The 20,685-nt window shown below is 56.6% G+C and overlaps 4 protein-coding genes across 4 annotated transcripts in view; 2 read left to right on the top strand and 2 right to left on the bottom strand.

Moving 5' to 3' along the window:
• Positions 1 to 3,606, top strand: part of BAIAP3 (BAI1 associated protein 3) — a 17,216-nt gene extending 13,610 nt beyond the window's left edge. Inside the window, 17 exon segments of the mRNA XM_077762749.1 lie at positions 1 to 2; positions 67 to 177; positions 257 to 354; positions 460 to 511; positions 597 to 727; positions 950 to 1,073; positions 1,150 to 1,301; positions 1,354 to 1,675; positions 1,748 to 1,816; positions 1,893 to 1,972; positions 2,046 to 2,154; positions 2,477 to 2,548; positions 2,633 to 2,713; positions 2,808 to 2,928; positions 3,017 to 3,140; positions 3,223 to 3,428; positions 3,503 to 3,606. The exon segment at positions 1 to 2 is cut by the window's left edge and continues 166 nt beyond it. Coding sequence (XP_077618875.1) covers positions 1 to 2; positions 67 to 177; positions 257 to 354; positions 460 to 511; positions 597 to 727; positions 950 to 1,073; positions 1,150 to 1,301; positions 1,354 to 1,675; positions 1,748 to 1,816; positions 1,893 to 1,972; positions 2,046 to 2,154; positions 2,477 to 2,548; positions 2,633 to 2,713; positions 2,808 to 2,928; positions 3,017 to 3,140; positions 3,223 to 3,428; positions 3,503 to 3,606 — 1,958 coding nt within the window.
• Positions 1 to 20,685, bottom strand: part of CCDC154 (coiled-coil domain containing 154) — a 162,078-nt gene that overhangs the window by 86,175 nt on the left and 55,218 nt on the right.
• TSR3 (TSR3 ribosome maturation factor) lies at positions 4,532 to 6,697 on the bottom strand. Its single transcript, XM_077762664.1, has 6 exons — positions 6,651 to 6,697; positions 6,332 to 6,551; positions 5,842 to 6,035; positions 5,307 to 5,483; positions 5,051 to 5,114; positions 4,532 to 4,900 (listed from the first exon to the last, which is right to left on the bottom strand). Exons 2-6 carry the CDS (start codon positions 6,478 to 6,480, stop codon positions 4,729 to 4,731), a joined length of 756 nt encoding a protein of 251 aa, XP_077618790.1. The 5' UTR covers positions 6,481 to 6,551; positions 6,651 to 6,697; the 3' UTR covers positions 4,532 to 4,728.
• Positions 6,709 to 20,685, top strand: part of GNPTG (N-acetylglucosamine-1-phosphate transferase subunit gamma) — a gene marked incomplete at its 5' end in the record, with an annotated part of 16,134 nt that continues 2,157 nt past the window's right edge. Inside the window, 3 exon segments of the mRNA XM_077762748.1 lie at positions 6,709 to 6,793; positions 20,397 to 20,451; positions 20,528 to 20,659. Of these exon segments, the coding sequence (XP_077618874.1) occupies positions 6,709 to 6,793; positions 20,397 to 20,451; positions 20,528 to 20,659 (272 nt within the window).

Raw genomic sequence — 20,685 nt, 5'->3', positions numbered from 1 at the left:
CGGTGCCCGCCCCCAGCCCCCGGCCACGCCCGCCCCCGGCTCCGGGCCCGCTCTACCACGCTCCAGGGCCCCTTTAACCTACCCCCGCTCACCACCCCGGCTTGGTGACTCGTCTTGCAGAGAGGCAACCGCGAATGGTACGACAGGCTCCTGAGCGCCAAGAGTCCTCGCGAGCAGGTGCCGCAGGGGAGGGGCGGGGAGGGGGCCGGCAAGTAGGCGCGGGCCACAGGTCAGCGTGAACCGGGCTTCCTCGCAGCCGGGGCCGCAGCGCCTTGCCGGGCTGGTCGAGCTGGCTGACGCCGTCTACGAGGACCTGCAGGCCTGCTACGGGGTCTACGCCAGCCTCTTCCACAGGTGGGGCCCCGGGCTCTTCCTGCCACCCGTGCCGCGCCCCTCAGTGATGCCGATGCCGCCGGGCCGGGGGCGGGGCAAGCCGACGTGCGGAATTTGTCTTTGCAGCATCACCGACATCGACTTCTTCACCCTCACTTTCCGGCAGCTGGAGCGGCTGGTGAGAGGCTGTGGGGAGAACCCCCTGGCTGGGAGGGGCCCGGCTTTCCTTGTTGCCAGTGGCCTGACTCCACCCTCCCGAGCAGGTGGCTGAGGAGGCATGGGTGCTGACGGAGGAGCTGAGCCCCAAGATGACCCTCGAGGTGGCCTCGGGGCTCTTCGAACTGTACGTGACCCTGGCGGACATCCAGCGTTTCTGGAGCAGCATCCCCGGCCGGTGGGTGCCCTGCCCGCCCCCCCCGCCCCCGTCTGTCGTCTCCTCCCACCGTTGCGTCCCAGCCCTGCACCCACTCCCCCCGTCCTCCAGCCTCATCTGGGAGGCCTCTGGGACAGCCCGAGGGCCCTCTGAGGCGGGCTCTCCCAGGTGCCCCCTTGGGCGGGGAACCAGGCCTGTGCTGGCTCAAGGTGTCCGTGCGAGCTGACCAGCCTCCTGCCACAGCGACAGCCGCTCCCTCGCCCTGGCTGGCATCCACGCCCCGTTCCTGCCCGCCGTGAAGCTTTGGCTGCAGGTGCTGCGGGACCAGGTCAGGTGGAGACTGCAGGGAGCCGTGGATGTGGACACGGTAAGCACCCGGGCCTGAGGGTGCTGCGCTCAGCCAGGGCCCCCCCTGCAACCCAGGCCTCCTCCCGCCTTCCTAGCTGGAGCCCATGGACACCTCCTCCAGGCACAGCAGTTCTGCGGCCACGGCTAGCCTCTGCTTCAGTCACATCCAGGAGCTGTGGGCCCGCCTGGCGTGGCCGGACCCCACCCAGGCCCAGGCCCTCGGCACCCAGCTCAGCCAGGTGTGTTGGCCATGGGTTGGGAAGCATGATCTGGGAGGAGCCAGGAGTCTGGAAGGGCAGCGGGACCGGGGGGCACAGCCCGCATCTCCTGAGCCCTCGCCTCCCACNGGCGGGCGGGGCGCGGGGCCGGGGCGGGCAGGGGGCGGGGCCGAGGGATGCCGACCCGCCCCCGCGTGGCACACCTCCCCAGCTCTGCGTGGTTCTCAACAACGTGGAGCTCCTACGCAAGGCTGCGGGGCAGACGCTGCGGGGTCTGGCCCGGCCGGAGGCGACCGCGGGGCCCGAGGCGGCGCTCCCGCGTCCTCTGCTTAGCTGTGCGCAGGCCCTGGATGAAGACCTGCAGCAGGAGGTCCACACCGTGACGGCGCACCTGACCTCCAAGGTGGGCGGGCGGGTGGAGGCCCCGGCTGCCCCCTCACAGTGCCGCTTGGTGCTGAGCTGTGCCGTCCCCCAGATGGTGGCTGACATCAGGAAGTACGTGCAGCACATCAGCCTGTCGCCAGACTCCATTCAGAACGATGAAGTGAGGGCCTGGGCACCCAGGGGAGTTGCGCGGGGCGGGGCCTGGGGCAATGTGGCACTGAGGATGCTGCCCGCAGGCCGTGGCCCCGCTCATGAAGTACCTGGATGAGAAGCTGGCCCTGCTGAATACCTCGCTGGTGAAAGAGAACCTGAGCAGGTACAGCTCGGGGTGGGCGGGCTGGGGCGGGGCCTGGGGTCCCTTGGGATCAGGACACGGAGTGTCCCTGCAGGGTGCTGGAGGCGCTCTGGGAGCTGCTCCTGCAAGCCATCCTTCGGGCTCTGGGTGCAAACCTCGACGTCTCTGCTGATTTCTATGGCCGCTTCCACTTCACGCTGGAGGTAGGGCCTGGTGGCGGGGCCTCCCGGGAAGGGGGCCTTCCCCAGGGGACCCTGTCACATGACCCCTCCCCTGGAACTCCACCAGACCAGTGTCTCCTCCCTGCTGGCCTGCCTGTGTCAGCAGCCCCTGGGTCCCCTGGTAAGACGGTTGTCTGGCCCCAGCCACTGGCATTCTCCCCAGTTTGCTGGTGGCTTCTAGGCGTGACGGGCGGCTCTGCCCTGGGCTCCCAGGTGCCCTGGTGCTGCTCAGGGCTCTGCCTGTCCCAGCCATAGCCCCAGCACGAGCGGTGCCCCGTTTCTCTCCCCCCTTGCCCTGCCCCAGGCCCTGGTGAATTTCTTCCACGCGGAGGGCCAGGGTCTCCCCCTCGAGAGCCTGAAAGACGGAAGCTACAAGGTGAGTTTGGCCCCGGGGTCTCGGTCCGTGGGCGAGGGTGGTGCGGCCCCGGGGCCTGTGTTCAGCAACCCCTCGGCTCCGCAGAGGCTGGAGGAGGAGCTGCGCCTGCATCAGTGCTCCACCCGCGAGTGCATCGAGCAGTACTACCTGGACAAGCTCAAACAGGTAGTGAGGCCCGGTGTGCACACGCGCAGTGTGGGCTCGCGGCCCCTCCCCTCGAGCCCCTGCGCCGCGGTCACTGGCGCAAGCCCTTCCGCAGAGGTCCCTGGAGCGGAACCGGTTCGGGCGCCTGAGCGTGCGCTGCCACTACGAGGCAGCTGAGCAGCGGCTGGTGGTGGAGGTGCTGCACGCCGCGGACCTGCCCCCGCTGGACGCCAACGGTGAGGGGGCGGGGCCAGGAGCAGTGCAGGGGTGGGGGGTGGGGCGCTGGGTGGCGGTGCTCAGCCTGCTCGCCGCTGTGCCCCCCAGGCCTCAGTGACCCATTTGTGATCGTGGAGCTGGGCCCGCCACACGTCTTCCCGCTGGTCCGCAGCCAGAGGACCCAGGTCAGGAACCGGACCCTGCACCCCGTGTACGACGAGCTCTTCTACTTGTGAGTGTCCCTCCCCCTCCGGCCCGTGCCCCCCATCCCCCGGCCGGGGAGCAGGGCTCCAGGGACTGCCCTTCGCCCGCAGCTCTGTGCCAGCAGAGGCGTGCCGCCGCCGCGGTGCCTGCGTGCTGTTCACCGTCATGGACCACGACTGGCTGTCCACCAACGACTTCGCGGGGGAGGCAGCCCTTGGCCTGGCCAGCGTCGCTGGCATAGCACGGCCCCAGGTGGGAGGGAGCGCGAGGGCCAGGCAGCCCGTCACCCTGCATCTGCGCCGGCCCAGGGCCCAGGGTGAGTGAGGGTCCGGGGATGGTGGGTTCGATGGCCGCCTCGGTCTCACGCCCGCCCCGCCCTCCCCCCTGTAGTGAAGTCGGCACTGAGGATGCTGGAAGGCCGCGCCAGCAAGGAGGCGCAGGACTTCGTCAGGAGGCTCAAGGAACTGGAGAAGTGCATGGAGGCGGACCCCTGAGCACCCCTCGCCCACCCGGTGTGCCGCCGCGGCCCTCTAGCTCCTTCCCGCCCTGGCGGTGTCTGTGTGATGTGTACTGTGAACACCCCTTGCTTCCAGCGGGCACCCCCCTCCCTGGGTCTGAGGGTAACTCGGTGGGGCCTGGCCGGCCGTGGTCCCCCTGGACACAGAGCAGAGTGGGCCTGGCCACTGGCCGGGCTTCTCCATCTGCTCCCTCAGCTTGGGCGGCCCGTGGCAGGCTCCCGGCGGGACGGCTGGCTCCCCAGGAGACGTGACCACAGCTGGAGGCCGCAGACTGAAGGAGGTGCTACGGCACCGCGGTGAGACCAGGGACGCTGCTTGAAGTCCGGTGGTAAATGCCACAGGGCCCCCCCGCCCAGCAAGGAATGGCCCGCCCCAGACGTTACCAGGGCCACAGCCCTTCTTAGAGGAAGCAGGGTCGCTTGCTGGGGTGGGGAGTGTGGCAGGGCCTGGCCAGGCCAACAGGTCACACGGCCAGGTTTGAGTCTGGACAGCCCCGGCCGTGGGGGAAACAGCCCCTGGTTGCCCTCGTGGGGGACAAGGTGAAGATCTGGAAGCCCTCGCGCCGAGGGCGCACAGAGAGGTTTGCTATGCAGTGCACAGGTCTCCAATCCCTACCGGGGTCCCAGGCCTGGGAGAGGGTCCCCTGGCGTCACTGTGAGACCGGGAATATCCCGCGAGGTCGATCGATCAGGGAGAGGGGCCCCATGTTGGCCACTCAGCTGTGTAGCTACTGTCCTTCCCTGTGTGCTGACATGCATGCCCATGCAAGGCGTGCCCATGCCCGGCCCCCCATGGTCCAGCGGCCCAGCCCATTCCCATCCGACTCTGCCTGGCTAGAGACCGAGAGTCCCCTCCCCGCCCATCCCCAGGCTACGTGCAAAGAAACAGGCTCACACCGGGGTCTCCTGGCCTGCAGCTTCACTGGGAGGGCTCGAAGGGCCCAGAGCACAGCTGTGTCAGAACCGCAGGGACACAGCCCAGCACTGCTCGGTGTTGAGGGCTGAGGCTGCCAGGCCTGTCCGTGCCCTCACAAGTCCTGCCGCCCTCTCTCGAGTTCCTTATGGCACCGCCTCAAAAAAATAGATGTGTCTGCAACCTTTAGTCTCTCTGCCGTTTCTTGATTCCTTTCCAAATCTCTGCCGGGGCCCTCGCCTCTGCCCCTTGCCCCTGAGGATCCTCTTCCAGGCCACTGTCTCCCCCATCCTCAGCGTCAGGTCCACGCTCCACAGACTCATCCTCACTGCTGCTGTCATCGCTGTCTGGAAGTGGCCTGGAAGGGAGAGGTGTGTTCACGAGAGGCCCCACCCCTGGCACGCCCGCTCACAGAAGCCCCTCAGCTGANACAGGAGGGGCTGAGGCCAGAGGCAGAGGAGAGCCCTGGGTCTGAGCCGTCCCACAGCTAGGAAGCCCAGGGACCCACCGGGTGCCAGCCACCGGCCTGTTGGGGTTTGCAAACTCGCGCCCCGAATCCACGTCAAAAGGATCTGAACAAGAGGAAGCAAGTAAGAAAAACACCTGGAAGTGAGCTCAGAGCACAACCAGGCCTCCTAGAGGCCGGGGCAGGATCCCCCCACCTCCCCCCACCGGCTTCTCAAAGGAGGCTGCAGGCCCGGAGGGGGATTAGGGTTAGGGCCCTGGCACCCAGCCGGCGCGCTCGTGTCCGCGTCCAGACTCACCGAGCTCCTTGTCCCCGGGGCGTTCCCTGGCGCAGGCCAGGAACTCCCGCTCCGCCTGCAGCACCTCCTCGGGGCCGCTGCAGGCCGCGTACTTGTCCAGGAGCTGGCGGTTCAGGTCTAGGAAGCCCTTGCCCCACTTGAACTTCCGCAGCAAAATGACAGCAAGGTCCGAGAAGCCTGACGGTGAGGATGCAGGAAACCAAGGGCGCTGACAACCCCTCTCCCGTCCCACGTGTTCCCAGCGCCCTCAGCGCTGTCCCGCGATCACTCTGTTCCGCCGTCCAGACAGCCTGCTCACCGCCTCCGCCATCCACTAAGGCCCTCCCCCCACCTCTCATGGGGCCACCTGTCTGAGTCTCTGCTGGGTCTGTAAATTCTCTGAGGGCAAGTTGAGGGGTGACAGGTGGGATCGAAATCCTAGCGTGTCCCCCTTGGCGACTCCCCACACCCTCATGTGCCTCCTGGGACGTGGCAGCAGAAAGCCCACTGCTGGGAGCGTAGCCCCGCTTCCAGGCTAGCAGGCTCCGGCGCTCACCCAGGATGCAGAAGGTGGCGGCAAAAGCCTCCACGCAGGACAGTTTGCAGGGCCGGCCGTAGTTCACGGGGTTGGCCGCGACCAGGTGGGGCAGTAGCCGCGTGTGGGTTCCCCGCATCTTCCCAAACGGTGTCTCATCCAGGCGAGCCCAGGAGCAGTCAATGACAGCGACCCCACACTGTGCCACCAGCTGTCTGTTAGGAGCAGAGGAGGGCTGGGTGCTGGGGGCCGGCCCCACCGTCCTGTCCTGAGGACTGACTTCCCTGAGATACAAGATCATTCCCTGGCCCCCAAGCAGCCCCAACGGTATATGTTCCAGGGGCAGGCTCCTTATTCACTCGACGAATATTTACTGCGGCCCTACTATGTTCTGCATTAGGCAATGGGGGCAAACTAGGCAAGTACGTGTAGAAAAGCCCAGAGAGGAGCGACACCAGCGCCGCGGGCTTACTGAGACTCCCGCCCCCACCCCCGACGCCCCTGCTCCTACCTGTCCGCGGGGGACACGTACTGGGAGCCCACGGGGCTGAGCACCACGCCGCCGAACCTGTGGCCCAGGCGCAGGCAGCGCACCAGGCCCAGGCGCGCCAGCTTGCGGCCGGTGCAGCGCCGGGGGTCGCAGTGGCCCAGCTCCCACATGGCCAGCGGGCAGGGCAGCCGCGGCGGCCCCGAAATGCCTTCGTCCTCGGCCGCCTCTGGCTCCACAGACGCTGCACCGGAGCAGAGAAGGGAACCGAGCCTCAGGGGCAGCTCCGGGGACCAGCCCCGGCCTGCGACCCCGACCCATTCCCCGATCGCGCCCCACTCACCGCGCAGCGCGGCGCCCACCTCCTCGGCGAAGGCCTCCAGGGAGCGCCCCGCGNTTGCCCTGCCGCTTCCCGCAGGCTCAACAACCCCTTCCTGCCGCAGACCAGTCGCCTCCAGCCCAAGAGGGACCCTTCCCCCCTGTCTGGTGAGTGCGGGACCCTGGGCGCGGCCGCGGGGCGGCCAGGGAGGAAGCCGGGAGCCGGCGCGGGATTCCGACCCGGGGGGACAGGCAGCCTGGGAGGCTCGCGCGTTCGTCTGTCGGCCTTCCAGAGCTTGAGTGCGCGATGCAGTTCCGGAAGGTTCTAAGTAGTTACGCCCGGATCTAGTCCTCTTTAGTTCCTTCGGCGGAGGTGATCTCCGTGAACAGTTTGGTACAGACGTGTTTTATGCTTTCACGTGCATGAGCATACGAGCAAAAGCGTGCACTAATTTGTTTTGGTGATTTTCTCCCTCTTTTTAAGATTTATTTTCTGCCCCTCCCCCCTTTTTTTTGAACAGTGGTAACTACACAGGTTTGCTCATTTCCTGTCGTCGCTCACTGGGGGTCTTGGAATGCTTCAAGGTGGCGAACACCGGTCTTCACGCTTTTCGCTTGATGCGTATGGTTTATAGAATGGCTCTGCGCTCCTTTATTGCCAGGCGTTAAGTTCGTTGGCCGATAGACACTTTCCTACTGCGGATTGAGCTTTCCTACTCTGTGAGTGGTTTTCTAAGGCACGGGGCCACGGAAGAAATCGATTTGCTGGGTAGTTAAATGAGAAATACAAGCAGGAGACATCCGGTAATTTTTTTTTTTTTTTTAAGTTGCACGTTACTGTGTGTTAGGGTGTGTGCTGGGAATGCAGAAATGAGCAAAACACACAGCTTTTCCTCCTGGAGTTGACAGTCTAACGGAGTGTGTGCGCGCGTCCGCCAGTTAACTAAGAAGTAGGTGAAATGTAGAATGCTTGATGATGAGAAATGTCCCGAAGGTGTGGAAAGCAGAGAAGAGGGTATGTGTGCGAAGGGCAAGTGTGGTTTCGAGGATCCCTGTTTTAATCACTGTGTAAATTCTCCACCCAGCGCGGGACACAAACAGGACGCTGAGATAAGAGTGTCACATGCTCTGTGGGGACTGAGCCCCCAGACCGCCGTCCGTAGGGGTTCCCCTTTTAAATAAGGGGGTCAGGAAAAGGCTGAGAAATGACATTTTGGTCAGAGGCTGAGGGAGAGAAGGAAGGAAGGGGATATGTGGGGAGGAGTGGCCGGGTAAAGGCCTTGAGCTAGAGGCCCAGGCCAGAGGGGTGGGGGGGGCGGGGGCGGGAATGAGCTCCCAGAGGGACAGGTGTGAGCTGTCAGCCTAAACAAGTCTATCCCAGCTTTTTATTAGTAAAAGCATGGGAAAGAAAAATGGAGAAAGCGGACGGTGAACTAGGTGTCAGTGCAGCAGGTAGCACTTGCCTTGACTTTATTTTCCCCGTTACCGCCTTGAAGAAAGTGAACTTCCGTTTTGTCCAACCATTTGAAACTGTCATGATGCTTTATCCCTAAGTAGTGCCAGTCTGGGTCTCCCACCGCCCCAAAATACGCAGTAATTCCGTGTGGGAAGCAGGTCACATCCACGTTCCCCGTTGCCCCAGTGCCTTCTAGGCTGTCCCAGCCTCCCTGCTCCAGGAGTAGTGGCTGGCCACACGTGCATTTGGGTCATCAGGCGGTTTTAGTCACAATCTGGAACAGATCCCTTTACCCTCCACCCTCTCCAAAAACAAGGCTTTCATGACCTTGGCTCGTGCTGGCAGGACGCTCAGGGCGGTTGCGTGTGTCCCGCGTTCTCATTGCTGAGGACGCACCGACAGGTTCGGGGGTCGCGGGGGGCCCCCGGTCCATGGGGCGTCTGACTCTTGGCTTTGGCTCAGGTCATGGACTCACGATCCGTGGATTCGAGCCACACAGGGGCTCTGCTGGCAGCTGTCCGCCCAGAGCCTGCTGGGAATCCCTCTCTCCCTCTCTTCCCTCCCTACTGGGGTGCACACCCCTGCGTGCCCGCTTTCTCTTCCTCTCTCTCAAATAAATGTAAAAACATAAAAAGAGCTAATCTTTACCGATAGGCTGATTAATAAGGGTTCTTTTGCTTGTTTCTTAATTTTTTAATATTTATTTTTGAGAGACAGAGACAGAGCAGGAGTGCGGAGGGGCAGAGAGGGAGACACAGAATCCGAAGCAGCTCCGGGCTCTGAGCTGTCAGCACAGAGCCCGACTCGGGGTTTGAACTCACGAGCTGTGGGATCGTGACCCGAGCTGAAGTCAGATGCTTAACTGACTGAGCCACCCAGGTGTCCCTCGTTTATTTTTTTAATGCAGTGTGCCCTTTAAGGTTTATTTTGGAGAGAGAACGCGCAAGCAGGGGACGAGCAGAGAGACAGGGAGGACCTGAAGCAGGCTCGAACCCACGAACCGTGAGATCATGACCTGAGCCCAAGTCGGACGCTTAACCGACTGAGTGACCTAGGCGCCCCTTATTAAGGTTCTTAATGTCGTTTCCAAAGGTGTACAGAGCAGGAGAGGCGTGCCGTGGGGGCGCAGGCCGGGCTGGTGGCGCTGTCCTGCCTGCCTTCGTGGGCAGCCCTGCACGCTGCCATTCAGGACCCCGTGAGGTCACCTGTCTCTGCCGTGCGTCTCCTGTTTGACTTGATAAAGTCTTGGTAAATGGGTTTTTCAGCACTGTCTTTTTAGAAAATACTTACTCCTAAGACACCTGTAGTGCGACGGAACCTGTGTGTGGTCTCTAAACCTCCCTAAAGGGCGAAAGAAAACGGCACCAGCGGTTTCACTGCACCTTAGCCCCCCAGTCAAGGCATCTCCGCCCTTGCCCGTGGTGCTGTGTCTCAGTCTCCTCTGTGAGTGATGCGCCCTCAAAAGAGCTTGCCTTCTGGAGAGGTCACTTCTATTCTGAACCTCGAAGGTCAGTGGAAGCGTTGGGGCCTCGGTGCCACATCTGGCGTAAAAGGCCCGGGGAGCGTGTGGCGTATTCGATTGTGCAGCTCAGATCGTTTCTTAGAAAATGTTTTACAGGGGCGCCTGGGTGGCTTAGTCGGTTAAGCGTCCGACTTTCGCTTAGGTCATGATCTCGCGGTTTGTGGGTTCGAGCCCCGCATCGGGCTCTATGCTGACTGCCAGCTCAGAGCCTGGAGCCTGTTTCAGTCTGTGACTCCCTCTCTCTCTGACCCTCCCCTGCTCACGCTGTCTCTCTCTCTCTCCTAGAAATAAATAAAACATTAAAAAAAAAAAAATTTTTACAGCTTAGCCTTGTGTACCGAAATGGGACTCTCCGTGGTCCCCACCTCTCCCCACCTAGACGTGTGCGTCTCTTACCGTGAGCACGCAGGCTTCCCAGAGACGCTGCTCCGCGGAGGGGACTGAGGGGCCCGGGGTGTGGGGGCGCCGGGAGCACCGGCCCCGAGCGGCATGGCGAGGGCCCCCGGGGCTCGCTCCAGAAGAGCTCACTCTACTAACTCGGCTTTCCTTTTTAAAACCCACTAGTGTTACCTCCAAAGCAAAACCTTTAATGTGAGAATCTGGAATGTTTTTTTAAAAGCTTATTTTGAGAGAGCGTGCAAACGCGTGCGCGCGCGCACACACGTATGTGAGGGGGAGGAGCGGAGAGAGCCAGGGGAGAGAGAATCCCAAGCAGGCTCCACACTGTCAGCGCAGAGCCCGACCGGGGCTCGACCCCACAAACCCGTGAGATCATGACCTGAGTCAGCACCAAGAGTCAGATGCTCACTCGACTGAACCCCCAGGCGCCTCAGTTGGGGATGGTTTTTAAATAATCTAGTGCGATGATTTTCTTTAAGCAGATTAAAACCCAAACTCCGAAGGTTAGGGGCCTGGAAGACAGTGAAGGGCGCTCGCGGGGAGGGGTCCTGTCGGAAGGTGCAGCGTGTGAGAGAGAAAGTGCAGGGCGCACAGGGCCACGGCGGTGACACTGCCCCTTCCAGTCTCTCACGGAAGTTTCAAAAGCCACAGCTGTGAGCGCATACAGCGTATAAAAGCAAAAATAATTCCAAATGAAGGACCCTGCAAATAAAGCTGATGAAAATTCTGTGAGGAATTTTCTGTTTAGTCTGACAATAGTAAATTTCCTTCAGCAGTTAAGTCATACGTTTTTAAAAGTTTATTTTGAGGAGAAAGAGCGTGTAAGCGAGGGAAGGTCAGAGAGAGTCCCAGGCAGGCTCCATGCTGTCAGCACAGAGCCCGACACGGGGCTGCATCCCATGAACCGTGAGATCATGACCTGAGTCGAAATCTAAGAATTGGATGCTTGACCGACTGAGCCACCCAGGTGGCCCTAAATCATACTTTTAATCTTTATTCACTTTTGAAAGAGAGAGAGAGCAGGAGAGGGCCAGAGAGATGGGGACAGAGGATCCGAAGCGGGCTCTGTGCTGACAGCAGCGAGTCAGGACGCGGGGCTCGAACTCACGAACCATGATGAAATCGTGACCTGAACGGAAGTCCGATGAATGCCTGATTGAGCCGCTTAAATCATAATTCTAAAAGGGAACGTAGTTTAATTGTGGACTTAAAATAGCCTAAATTAGCACGCCGTGTGAGCCGCGGCGCCGTCTCCTCCGGTCGGGACGTCAGCGGTAGCGCGTGTCATGGGAGCTCAGAACTCCCCGCGGCTGACACGGGCCCGATGGGACTCCCAGGGTCCACGTTCACGCCTCACGCATTTTCCAGAACGTGAGCTTTGGTCTTGGTCTGGAGTCTTAGAGTGGAAGGTGGGGAATGTTGAGTTGTTTCCCAGACCTCACCTGGACGCGGGCTGTGCCCGTGCGGGTGCCTGTGTCGTGGGGGTGGGGTGTCAGTGTCGGTCTTTGGCAGCAGGAACCGAGGAGAGAATAGGCCGCGAGCGACACACACCCTGCAGTAAGCCGGCCACTCACCTTGGCGCAAAAAGGATTAAATGGCCAGTCTAACTCGAGGTTTTCAGAAGTTAAAAATGACTGTTTTAAAAGTAGAAAAAGATTTTTTACTCATATTTCCCTAGGAAATAAGATACCGAATTTCATTTTTATTTTACTACTACTTCTTTTTTTTTAATATTTTTATTTATTTCTAGGAGAGAGAGAGAGACAGTGTGAGCAGGGGAGGGTCAGAGAGAGAGGGAGTCACAGACTGAAACAGGCTCCAGGCTCCGAGCTGGCAGTCAGCACAGAGCCCGATGCGGTTCGAACCCACGAACCGCGAGATCATGACCCAAGCGAAAGTCGGACGCTTAACCGACTAAGCCACCCAGGCGCCCTTCATTTTTATTTTACTTCTTAAAAACTTTTATTTTTATCTGTTTTGACAGAGAGCGTGGGTGGGGGAGGGGCAGGGACGGGGAGCAGAGGCTCTGAAGTAGGCTCTGCACTCAGTGAGCCTCGAACTCCCCAACCATGAGATCATGACCTGAGCCGAAGTCGGGCGCTCAGCCAGCTGAGCCACCCAGGCGCCCAGTGTTCCATTTTGGAGGAGCCTCCGCACTGTTTTCCAGAGCGGCTGCACCAGTGTGCATCCCACCGGCAGTGCAAGAGGGATCCCCTCTCCCCGCCCGCATCTGCTGTTGCCTGAGTTGTTCATGTTGGCCATTCTGACGGGCGTGAGGTGGTGTCTCGTTGTGGTTTTGATTGATGAGGGACGCTGAGCATCGTTTCATGTGTCTGTCGGCCGTCTGGATGTCATCTTTGGAGAAGTGTCTGTTCATGTCTTCGGCCCATTTCTTCACTGGGTGGTTTGTTTTTTCCAGGTTGAATTTGGTAAGTTCTTTATAGATTTTGGATACTAACTCTTTATCTGATACGTCACTTGCAAATATCTTCTCCCATTCTGTTTGCCTTTTACTTTTGCTGATTGTCTCCTTCCCTGTGCAGAAGCTTTTTATCTTGTTGAGATCCCAGGAGTTCAGTTTTGCTTTTGTTTCCCTTGCCTCCAGACACGTGTTGAGTAGGAAGTTGCTGCGGCCAAGGTCAAAGAGGTTCTTGCCTGCTTTCTCCTTTAGAGTTTTGATGGCTTCCCGTCTTACATTTAGGTCTTTTATCCATCTTGAGTTTATTTTTGTGTGTGGCGTAAGGAAGTGGTCCAGGCTCATTCTGCATGTCGCTGCCCAGTTTTCTCAGCACCACTTGCTGAGGAGACTGTCTTTATTCCATTGGATATTCCTTCCTGCTCTGTCAAAGAGGAGTTGGCCTTAGGTTTGTGGGGCCATTTCTGGGTTCTCTATTCTGTTCCATTGATCTGAGTGTCTATTTTTGTGCCAGGACCATACTGTCTTGGTGATGACAGCTTTGTAATGCGGTTTGAAGTCTGGGATTGTGATGCCTCCTGGTTTGGTTTTCTTTTTCAAGATCGCTTTGGCTATTCATTCGGGGTCTCTTCTGGTTCCATACAAATTTTAGGATTGTTTGTTCTAGCTCTGTGAAGAAAGCTGGTGTTATTTTGATAGGTATTGCATTGAATATGTAGATTGCTTTGGGTAGTATTGACATCTTAACAGTATTTGTTCCTACCCAGGAGCGTGGAATAGGTTTCCATTTTTTTCTGTGTCTTCAATTTCTTTCATAAGCTTTCTGTAGTTTTCAGCGTATAGATTTTTCACCTCTTTGGTTAGATTTATTCCTAGGTATTCTGTGGGTTTTGGTACAATTGTAAATGGGATCGATTTCTTGGTTTCTCTTTCTGTTGCTTCATTGTTGGTGTATAGGAACGCAACCGAATTGTGCCTTGATTTTATATCCTGACACTTTGCTGAATTCATGGGTCAGTTCTAGCAGTTTTTTGGTGGAATGCTTTGGGTTTTCCATATAGAGTATCATGTCATCTGCGAAAAGTGAAAGTTTGACCTCCTCCTGGCTGATTTGGATGCTATCTATTTCTTTGTGTTGTCTGATTGCTGAGGCTGAGACGTCCAATACTATTTGAATAACAGTGGCGAGAGTGGGCATCCCTGCCTCGTTTCTGACCTTACAGGGAAAGCTCTCGTTTGTCCCCATTGAGGATGATATTAGCGTTGGGTTTTTCATATATGGCTTTTATGATCTGGAGGTACGATCCTTCTATCCTTACTTTCTTAAGGGTTTTTATCAAGAAAGGCTGCTGTATTTTATCAAATGCTTTCTCCGCATCTATTGAGGATCATGTGGTTCTTGTCCTTTCTTTTATTGATGTGTTGAATCATATTGATTGTTTTTGAGGATATTGAACCAGCCCTGCATCCCAGGTATAAACGGAGAGTAATTATTTTTAAATATTTACTAATTTTTGAGAGAGAGAGAGAGAGCGCGCTAGAGCGTGAGAGCAGGGGAGAGAGAGAGAGAGCGAGCGCGTGCAAGCAGGGGAGAGAGAGAGACACACACAGAATCTGAAGCAGCTCCAGGCTCTGAGCTGCATGCACAGAGCCGGATGGTGGGGCTTGAACTCACAAACCGTGAGATCAAGAGCTGAGTTGAAGTCACTCACTCAACCAACTGAGCCACCCAAGCACCCCAATAATTTTTTAAAAATACAGTTTATTGTCTACTCGGTTTCCGTATAACACCCAGTGCTCATCCCAACAATGCCATCCTCCATGCCCATCGCCTGTTTTCCCCTCTACCCCATTCCATCAACCCTCAGTTTGTTCTCAGTATTTAATAAGAGTCTCATGGTTTGCCTCCCTCCCTCTCCTTAACTATTTTTTCCCCTTCCCCTCTCCTGTAGTCCTCTGTGAAGTTTCTCCTGTTCCACATGTGAGTGAAAACATATGGTAGCTTTCCTTCTCTGCCTGTCTTATGTCGCTCAGCATAACACCCTCAAGTTCCATCCATGTTGCTACACGTGGCCAGATTTCCTCCTTTCTCACTGCCATGGAGTATTCCATCGTATAGATAAACCACATCTTCTTGATCCATTCCTCAGTTGATGGACATCTAGGCCCTTTCCATGATTTGGCTATTGTTGAAAGTGCTGCTGTGAATATTGGTGTACATGTGCCCCTATGCATCAGCACTGCTGTATCCCTTGGGTGCTGTTGCTGGGTCATAGGGGAATTCTCTTGTTAATTTTCTTTATTTTAATTGTTTTTATGGTTTTTTTTAATTTCTGAGAGGGGAGAGAGAGAGAGAGAGAGAGACAGCGTGAGCAGGGGAGGGTCAGAGAGAGANGATTTTTTTGGGGTGTGGAATTTGGTGAGTTCCTTATAGCCTTTTATCTGATACGTCTGTTGCAACTATCTTTTCCCATTCCGTCGGTTGCCTGTTAGTTTTATTATGTTCTTTGCCGTGCAGAAGCTTTTTATCTTGATAAGGTCCCAATAGTTTATTTTTGCTCTTGATTCCCTTGCCTTTGGGGATGTGTCAAGTGAGAAATTGCTGTGGCTGAGGTCAAGGAGGTTGTTTCCTGCTTTCTCTTCTAGGGTTTTGATGGTTTCCTGTCTCACGTTCAGGTGCTTTACCCATTTTGAGTTTATTTTTGTGTATGGTGTGAGACAGTGATCCTGTCTCATTCTTCTGCACGTTGCTGTCCAGGTCTCCCAGCACCATGTGTTACAGAGGCTGGCTTTTTTCCGTTGGATACTCTTTCCCACTTTGTCAAAGATTAGTTGGCTGTACACTTTTGGGTCCAATTCTGAGTTCTCAATTCTATTCCATTGGTCCATGTGTCTGTTTTTGTGCCAATACCAAACTGTCTTGGTGATGACAGCTTTGTAGTAGAGGCTAAAGTCTGGGATGGTGATGCCTCCCATTTGGTTTTTTTCTTCAGTATTACTTTGGCTATTTGGGGTCTTTTGTGGTTCCTTACAAATTTTAGGATAGTTTGTTCTAGTTTTGAGAAGAATGCTGGTGCAATTTTGTTTGGGATTGCATTGAATGTGTTGATTGCTTTGGCTAGTATTGACATTTTAACAATATTTATTCTTCAGATCCATGAGCATGGAATGTTTTTCCATTTCTTTGTGTCTTTCCTTCATAAGCTTTCTATAGTTTTCAGCTTACAGATCTTCTACATCTTTGGTTAGGTTTTGAATCATCTTTTAGTGTATTGTTGGATCCCTTTGGCCAATATCTTGTTGAGGATTTTTGCATCCATGTTCATCAGGGAGACTGGTATGTAGTTCTCCTTTTGGGGGAGGGGTGTCTTTGTCTGGTTTTGGAATCAAGGTGATGCCGGCTTCATAGAAAGTTTGGAAGTCTTCCTTCCATTTCTGTTTTTGAACAGCTTCAAGAGAATAGGTGTTAACTCTTCCTTAAATGTTTGGTAGAGTTCCCCTGGAAAGCCATCTGGCCCTGGACTCTTGTTTTTTGGGCGATTTTTGGTTATTAATTCGATTTCTTTACTGGTTATGGGTCTGTTCAAATTTTCTGTTCCTGTTTCAGTTTTATTAGTTTATGTTTCTAGAAATTTATCCATTTATTCCAGTTTACCGATTTTATTGGCGTATAATTGCTCATAATATTGTCTTATGTTGGTTGTTATCTCTTTCATTCTTGATTTTATTCATTTGGGTCCTTTCCTTTTTTTTTTTTTTAAGTCAAACTGGCTAGGGGTTTATCAGTTTTGTTAATTCTTTCAAAGAACCAGCTTCTGGTTTTATTGATCTCTTCTCCTGTTTTTGCATTTTTTAAAAATATTTCTTTATTTTTGAGAAGGAGAGAGAGAGAGATAGAGAGCAGGGGAGGGGCTGAGAGGGAGACACAGAATCTGAAGCAGGCTGACGCAGGGCTTGAACTCATGAACTGCAGGATCATGACCTGAGCCGAAGTTGGACACTTAACCGACTGAGCCCCCCAGGCGCCCCCCAGTGGTTTATTTGTTTCATTCCACCTGTGACATCATCTAGTATTTGTCCTTCCCTGGTGTCACCTGGCACAGTGCTCTCACTGAGGGCCGCTCACGCAGTCGCGGACAGCAGGATTTTCTCTTCCGCGGCCGCGCTGTTCCGCTGTCTGTGTACACACCACCTCTTCATTCCTTCCCCGGTGCACGTCCACGGACAGGGCGCTTCCACGTGGCTGCTCAGACCACGCTGCAGTGAGCACAGAGCCGCAGGCGTCTTGACGTGGCAATTTCCTTCTCTTCAGTTATGTACCCACAGGTGGGGCACACGCTATCTTTCTTTGGGGAGTCTCCGCGCCGGCCACCCCACTTGGCATTCCCTCCAGCAGTGCACGAGGGTCCCTTTTCTCCACATCGTCGCGGGCACTTGTTTCGCGTGTGTGCGCGTGTGGGAGCGCATGCACGCACTGGGTGGGGGGCACACAGAACCCTAAACAGGCTCTGCAGTGTCAGTGCAGAGCTGGACGCGGGGCTTAAACCCACAGACCATGAGTTCATGAGCCAAAGGTGGATATTTAACTGACTGAGTCCCCCAGGCGCCCCTCTTGGGATTTGAGAATAGTTGTTCCGACGTTGGGGGGGTGGGGCATATAGCTCACTGTGGTTCTGATTTGCGTTTCCCTGGGGATCGCTGCTGCGCGCCTTTGCAGGTACCTGTCCGCCATCTGGTGTCTTCCCTGGACCACAGGGTGCAGATCTGCCCCCTTTCGGACTGGACGGGGGTTTTATGTTTGCCGTTAGGTGGCGAGAGGTCTTTGTATTTTGGCCGTTAGACCCCTTAGCAGATAGATGGCTTATGGATATGTTTGCCCATTCAGGACGCTGCCTTTTCATTTTGTTGGTCTCTCACCGCGCAGAAACTTTGCAGTTTTATGTAGTTCCTGGTCAGTATTTGCTTTTATTGCCAGATCCAGAAGTTCATTGCCAAGGCTGATGTCCAGGAGCTTCCCACCTGTGTTCTCCAGGAGCTTTCAGGTCTCACGTTCACATCTTTACTACATAACGACTAATTTGTGCGGCGTTCCTGTTTATCAGAGAGACTGTCCTGTGCCCACTGTAAGGTCTGGGCTCCTTCTCATGAGATAATTGGCCGTAAGTGTGCGTGTTCATTTCTGGGCTCTCTGCTCCAATGTTCTCCATCCGTGTCTGTTCTTTTTTTTAAAAATTTTTAACGTTTTTATTTTTTTGAGACTCAGAGCAAGACAGCGCAAGCAGGGTAGGGTCAGAGAGAGGGAGTCACAGACTCTGAAACAGGCTCCAGGCTCTGAGCTGGCAGTCAGCACAGAGCCCGACGCGGGGCCCGAACCCACGAACCGCGAGATCATGACCTAAGTGAAAGTCGGACGCTTAACCGACTAAGCCACCCAGGCGCCCCTGAGTTATTTTTGTACGCGGTGTAGAGGAAGGGTCCAGCGCTGCCCTCCTTGGCGTGGGTAGGTTCCCAGCACCATTTACGGAGAAGACCGTCTTTTCCCTGCCGTGGGTTTTGGCGCCCACGTCAGGTCACGTGGAAGTGGGTCCAGGACTTTACCTCTGGGCTCTTTTCTGTGCCACCGCTGCGCCCGCCTCTCTGTGTGCTGGGGTCACAGTGTTCTAATCTGCAGCTTTGCAGGGAGCTGTCAACCCGGGATTGAGGTGTTCTGCTTTTTCTTTTTTTCAGGATAGTTTTGGCTCTTTGGGGTTGAGATTCCATTTTAGTTTTAGGATGGGTTTTACTATTTCTGCAAAATGTTATTGGGACTTTAACAAGCATCGCCTGGAATTTGGTCACTTGGGAAGCTGTTCACGTTTAAGACTCACTTGTCCTATCCATGAACGCAGTGGATCCCCCTCACTTGTTTACATCTTTAATTTCTTTAGGCGCGATCTTGTCCGCTAAAAACGTGTTAAGTATTTTGCCTCTTTGGTTTATTCCAAACTACTTTTTTTGATGCTCTTGTAAAAGGAATTGTCTTAAATTTCCTTTTTTGGTTATCGTTAGAATGCAGAAACAATACCTGCTTCTTCAGTGTCAAGTCTGTATCTTGTGACTTTGCCAACAGATTTAAAAAAAAAAATTTTTTTAATGTTTTATTTTTGAGAGAGAGAGAGAGAGACAGCGTGAGCAGGGGAGGGTTAGAGAGAGAGGGAGCGTTGAGGGTTTTTTGCACTTGTGTTCAGAATGGACATCGAGCTGTAGTTTCCTTGTGACTTCTTGACTTTGGGATCTTGGTGACGCTGGCTTCACATGGTGAAGGGGGGGGTTCCTCCCTGACCCCCCCACCCCCACCCCTTCAAGGGTTTTGGAAGCCTTGAGAAGGGCCGATACAGCGTACGTTCCTAGGAATTTGCCCGTGTCGCACAGGTTAGCAGTTGGGTGGTGTACAGTCTCACACGTTCTGGCAACCTTCCTTCTGCACGACTGGTCTCAGGGCTCTCAGTGCTGGCGGGTGTGTTCTCAGCCTGACGACACGCGTGTCCGTTTTGTTGAGCGTCACTTCATTTTCTTCCTTCTGCCGGCCTCGTGTTGTTTATTTTTGATGTTTACATTTGTGTGAGACACAGAGCATGAGCAGGGGAGGGTNCCGCCTGTGTGTTTAGTTTGCCCGTTTTAATCCTGAGAGTGGAAGCCAGGTTACCAGGGGCCTCGTACTTGAACGTGCTGTGCTGGCCGCGCGGGGCTCCCGTGCAGCCCGGGCTCTGCAGCCTCCTGCTTTGTCTCCAAGTGTTTTCTAATTTCCGTACTTTTGTGCATTCCCCACTTCTGCCTCTGCTGTTGATTCCTGGTTTGTGCTGGGATCCGAAACCCTGAGTGTAGTCCTTTCCTGCGGGCTCGGAACGGAGGCCCGTCGTCCCTTCTGACCGTTGCTGGCGCACAGTCGCTCTGGCGCTGCTGTCCTCCTCCTCCGACTTTTCACCGCCACCGGCGCCTCCGTGGGGGGGTCTCCTCTCCTGGCCGCGTCGCATAGTTCACTCCTTCACGCAGACGTATAAGGAAACACGGTGGCAGAAGCATGTGGCTTTTCTGCCCCTCGTTTCCTCCGTTGGACCAGTTTGTATCCGTGTTTATCGCGCACGGGGCTTTTCCTCTAGCTGCTCTGGGGGTGAATAACGTCAAGTTCTTAAAATCCGATTGGAGCTTTTGGTCAGTTTTAGTCACAAAGAAAATCGAGCGTGCGGCCCGGCCCCCGGCCCGCTGTCCGTCTCACGATCACCTCTCAGACGCTGGGGACGCTGTGCCGTGGTGTCGGGACGCGCTGTCCGCCTTCTGCGGATGGGCAGGTCGGAAGGACGGGCGAGCCAGCTCCGTGGCGCGGCCGCGTCTTCGCCCTTCAGAGTGGGGGGGGGGGCGCCCTGCGGGCACCAGGCCCCCCCAGCCGTCCCCCGTGTCCCCCGTCCGCCTGGCGGGTGGAGGGCGGGTCTCCGGGGCGCAGAGCCCTTGGTCTGAGGCTGTCTCCTTCACCGCGCGGCCTTCCGGCATGCAGGCCGCTTCCGCCGACGGCCCCCTTCCTGCTGGGGGTCTGGCCCCGTCCTTCTCCAGGTGTGCTTGCAGCACCCGCCCTCTGTCACCTTGGGGGTTCTGCGGGCCCCCCCCGCCCCTGCGTCTGCTCACGTGCCAACTTTCCCAGCATTGCTCCCTGGCACCTGTGCCCTGCTGCTGGCACGGCTCTGTCACCTTCCCCCCCGACGAGGCCCCGGGCGGGCATTTGTCGGGAGCCAGGCTCCTCTTCGGTCAGCCTGTGCGCGTGGCCGCTCTCACGTCTTCCTTTCCCTGTGTCCCTGTGTCCCGTAAGGCTCTGCTGCACCCACCTTTCCGCCTGAGCGTGGAAGCCGTCCTGGGGCCGCCAGCTGTCGCCCTCAGAGGTCGCTGCAGCTGCTCTGGGCCGCCCTGGACGCCTTCCTGACGTCGTCAGGCCCGTGCTCTCTTCCAGGCCCCGCGCACCTCTTCAGGCTCGCCGGCAAGTGCTTCAGCCTCGTGGAGTCCACGTGAGTGCGGGGCGCCGCTGGCAGGGGTGGGGGCGGGGCGGCGCCGGGACCACCCTGACGCCCGCTGTGCCCCCAGGTACAAGTACGAGCTGTGCCCCTTCCACAACGTGACGCAGCACGAGCAGACCTTCCGCTGGAACGCGTACAGTGGGATCCTGGGGTGAGAGGGGCGGCCGGCTGCTCGCGGGGACCCCCGCCCCCAGCAGGCACCCCCGCCCCCAGCAGGCACCCCCG

The sequence above is a fragment of the Crocuta crocuta genome, unplaced genomic scaffold, assembly GCF_008692635.1.
Source record: "Crocuta crocuta isolate KB4526 unplaced genomic scaffold, BGI_CrCroc_1.0 scaffold234, whole genome shotgun sequence".
NCBI classification, from domain to species: Eukaryota; Metazoa; Chordata; class Mammalia; order Carnivora; family Hyaenidae; genus Crocuta; species Crocuta crocuta.
The sequence above is the reverse complement of the archived record's forward strand: the minus strand, read 5'-3'. Positions and strand labels throughout refer to the sequence as shown.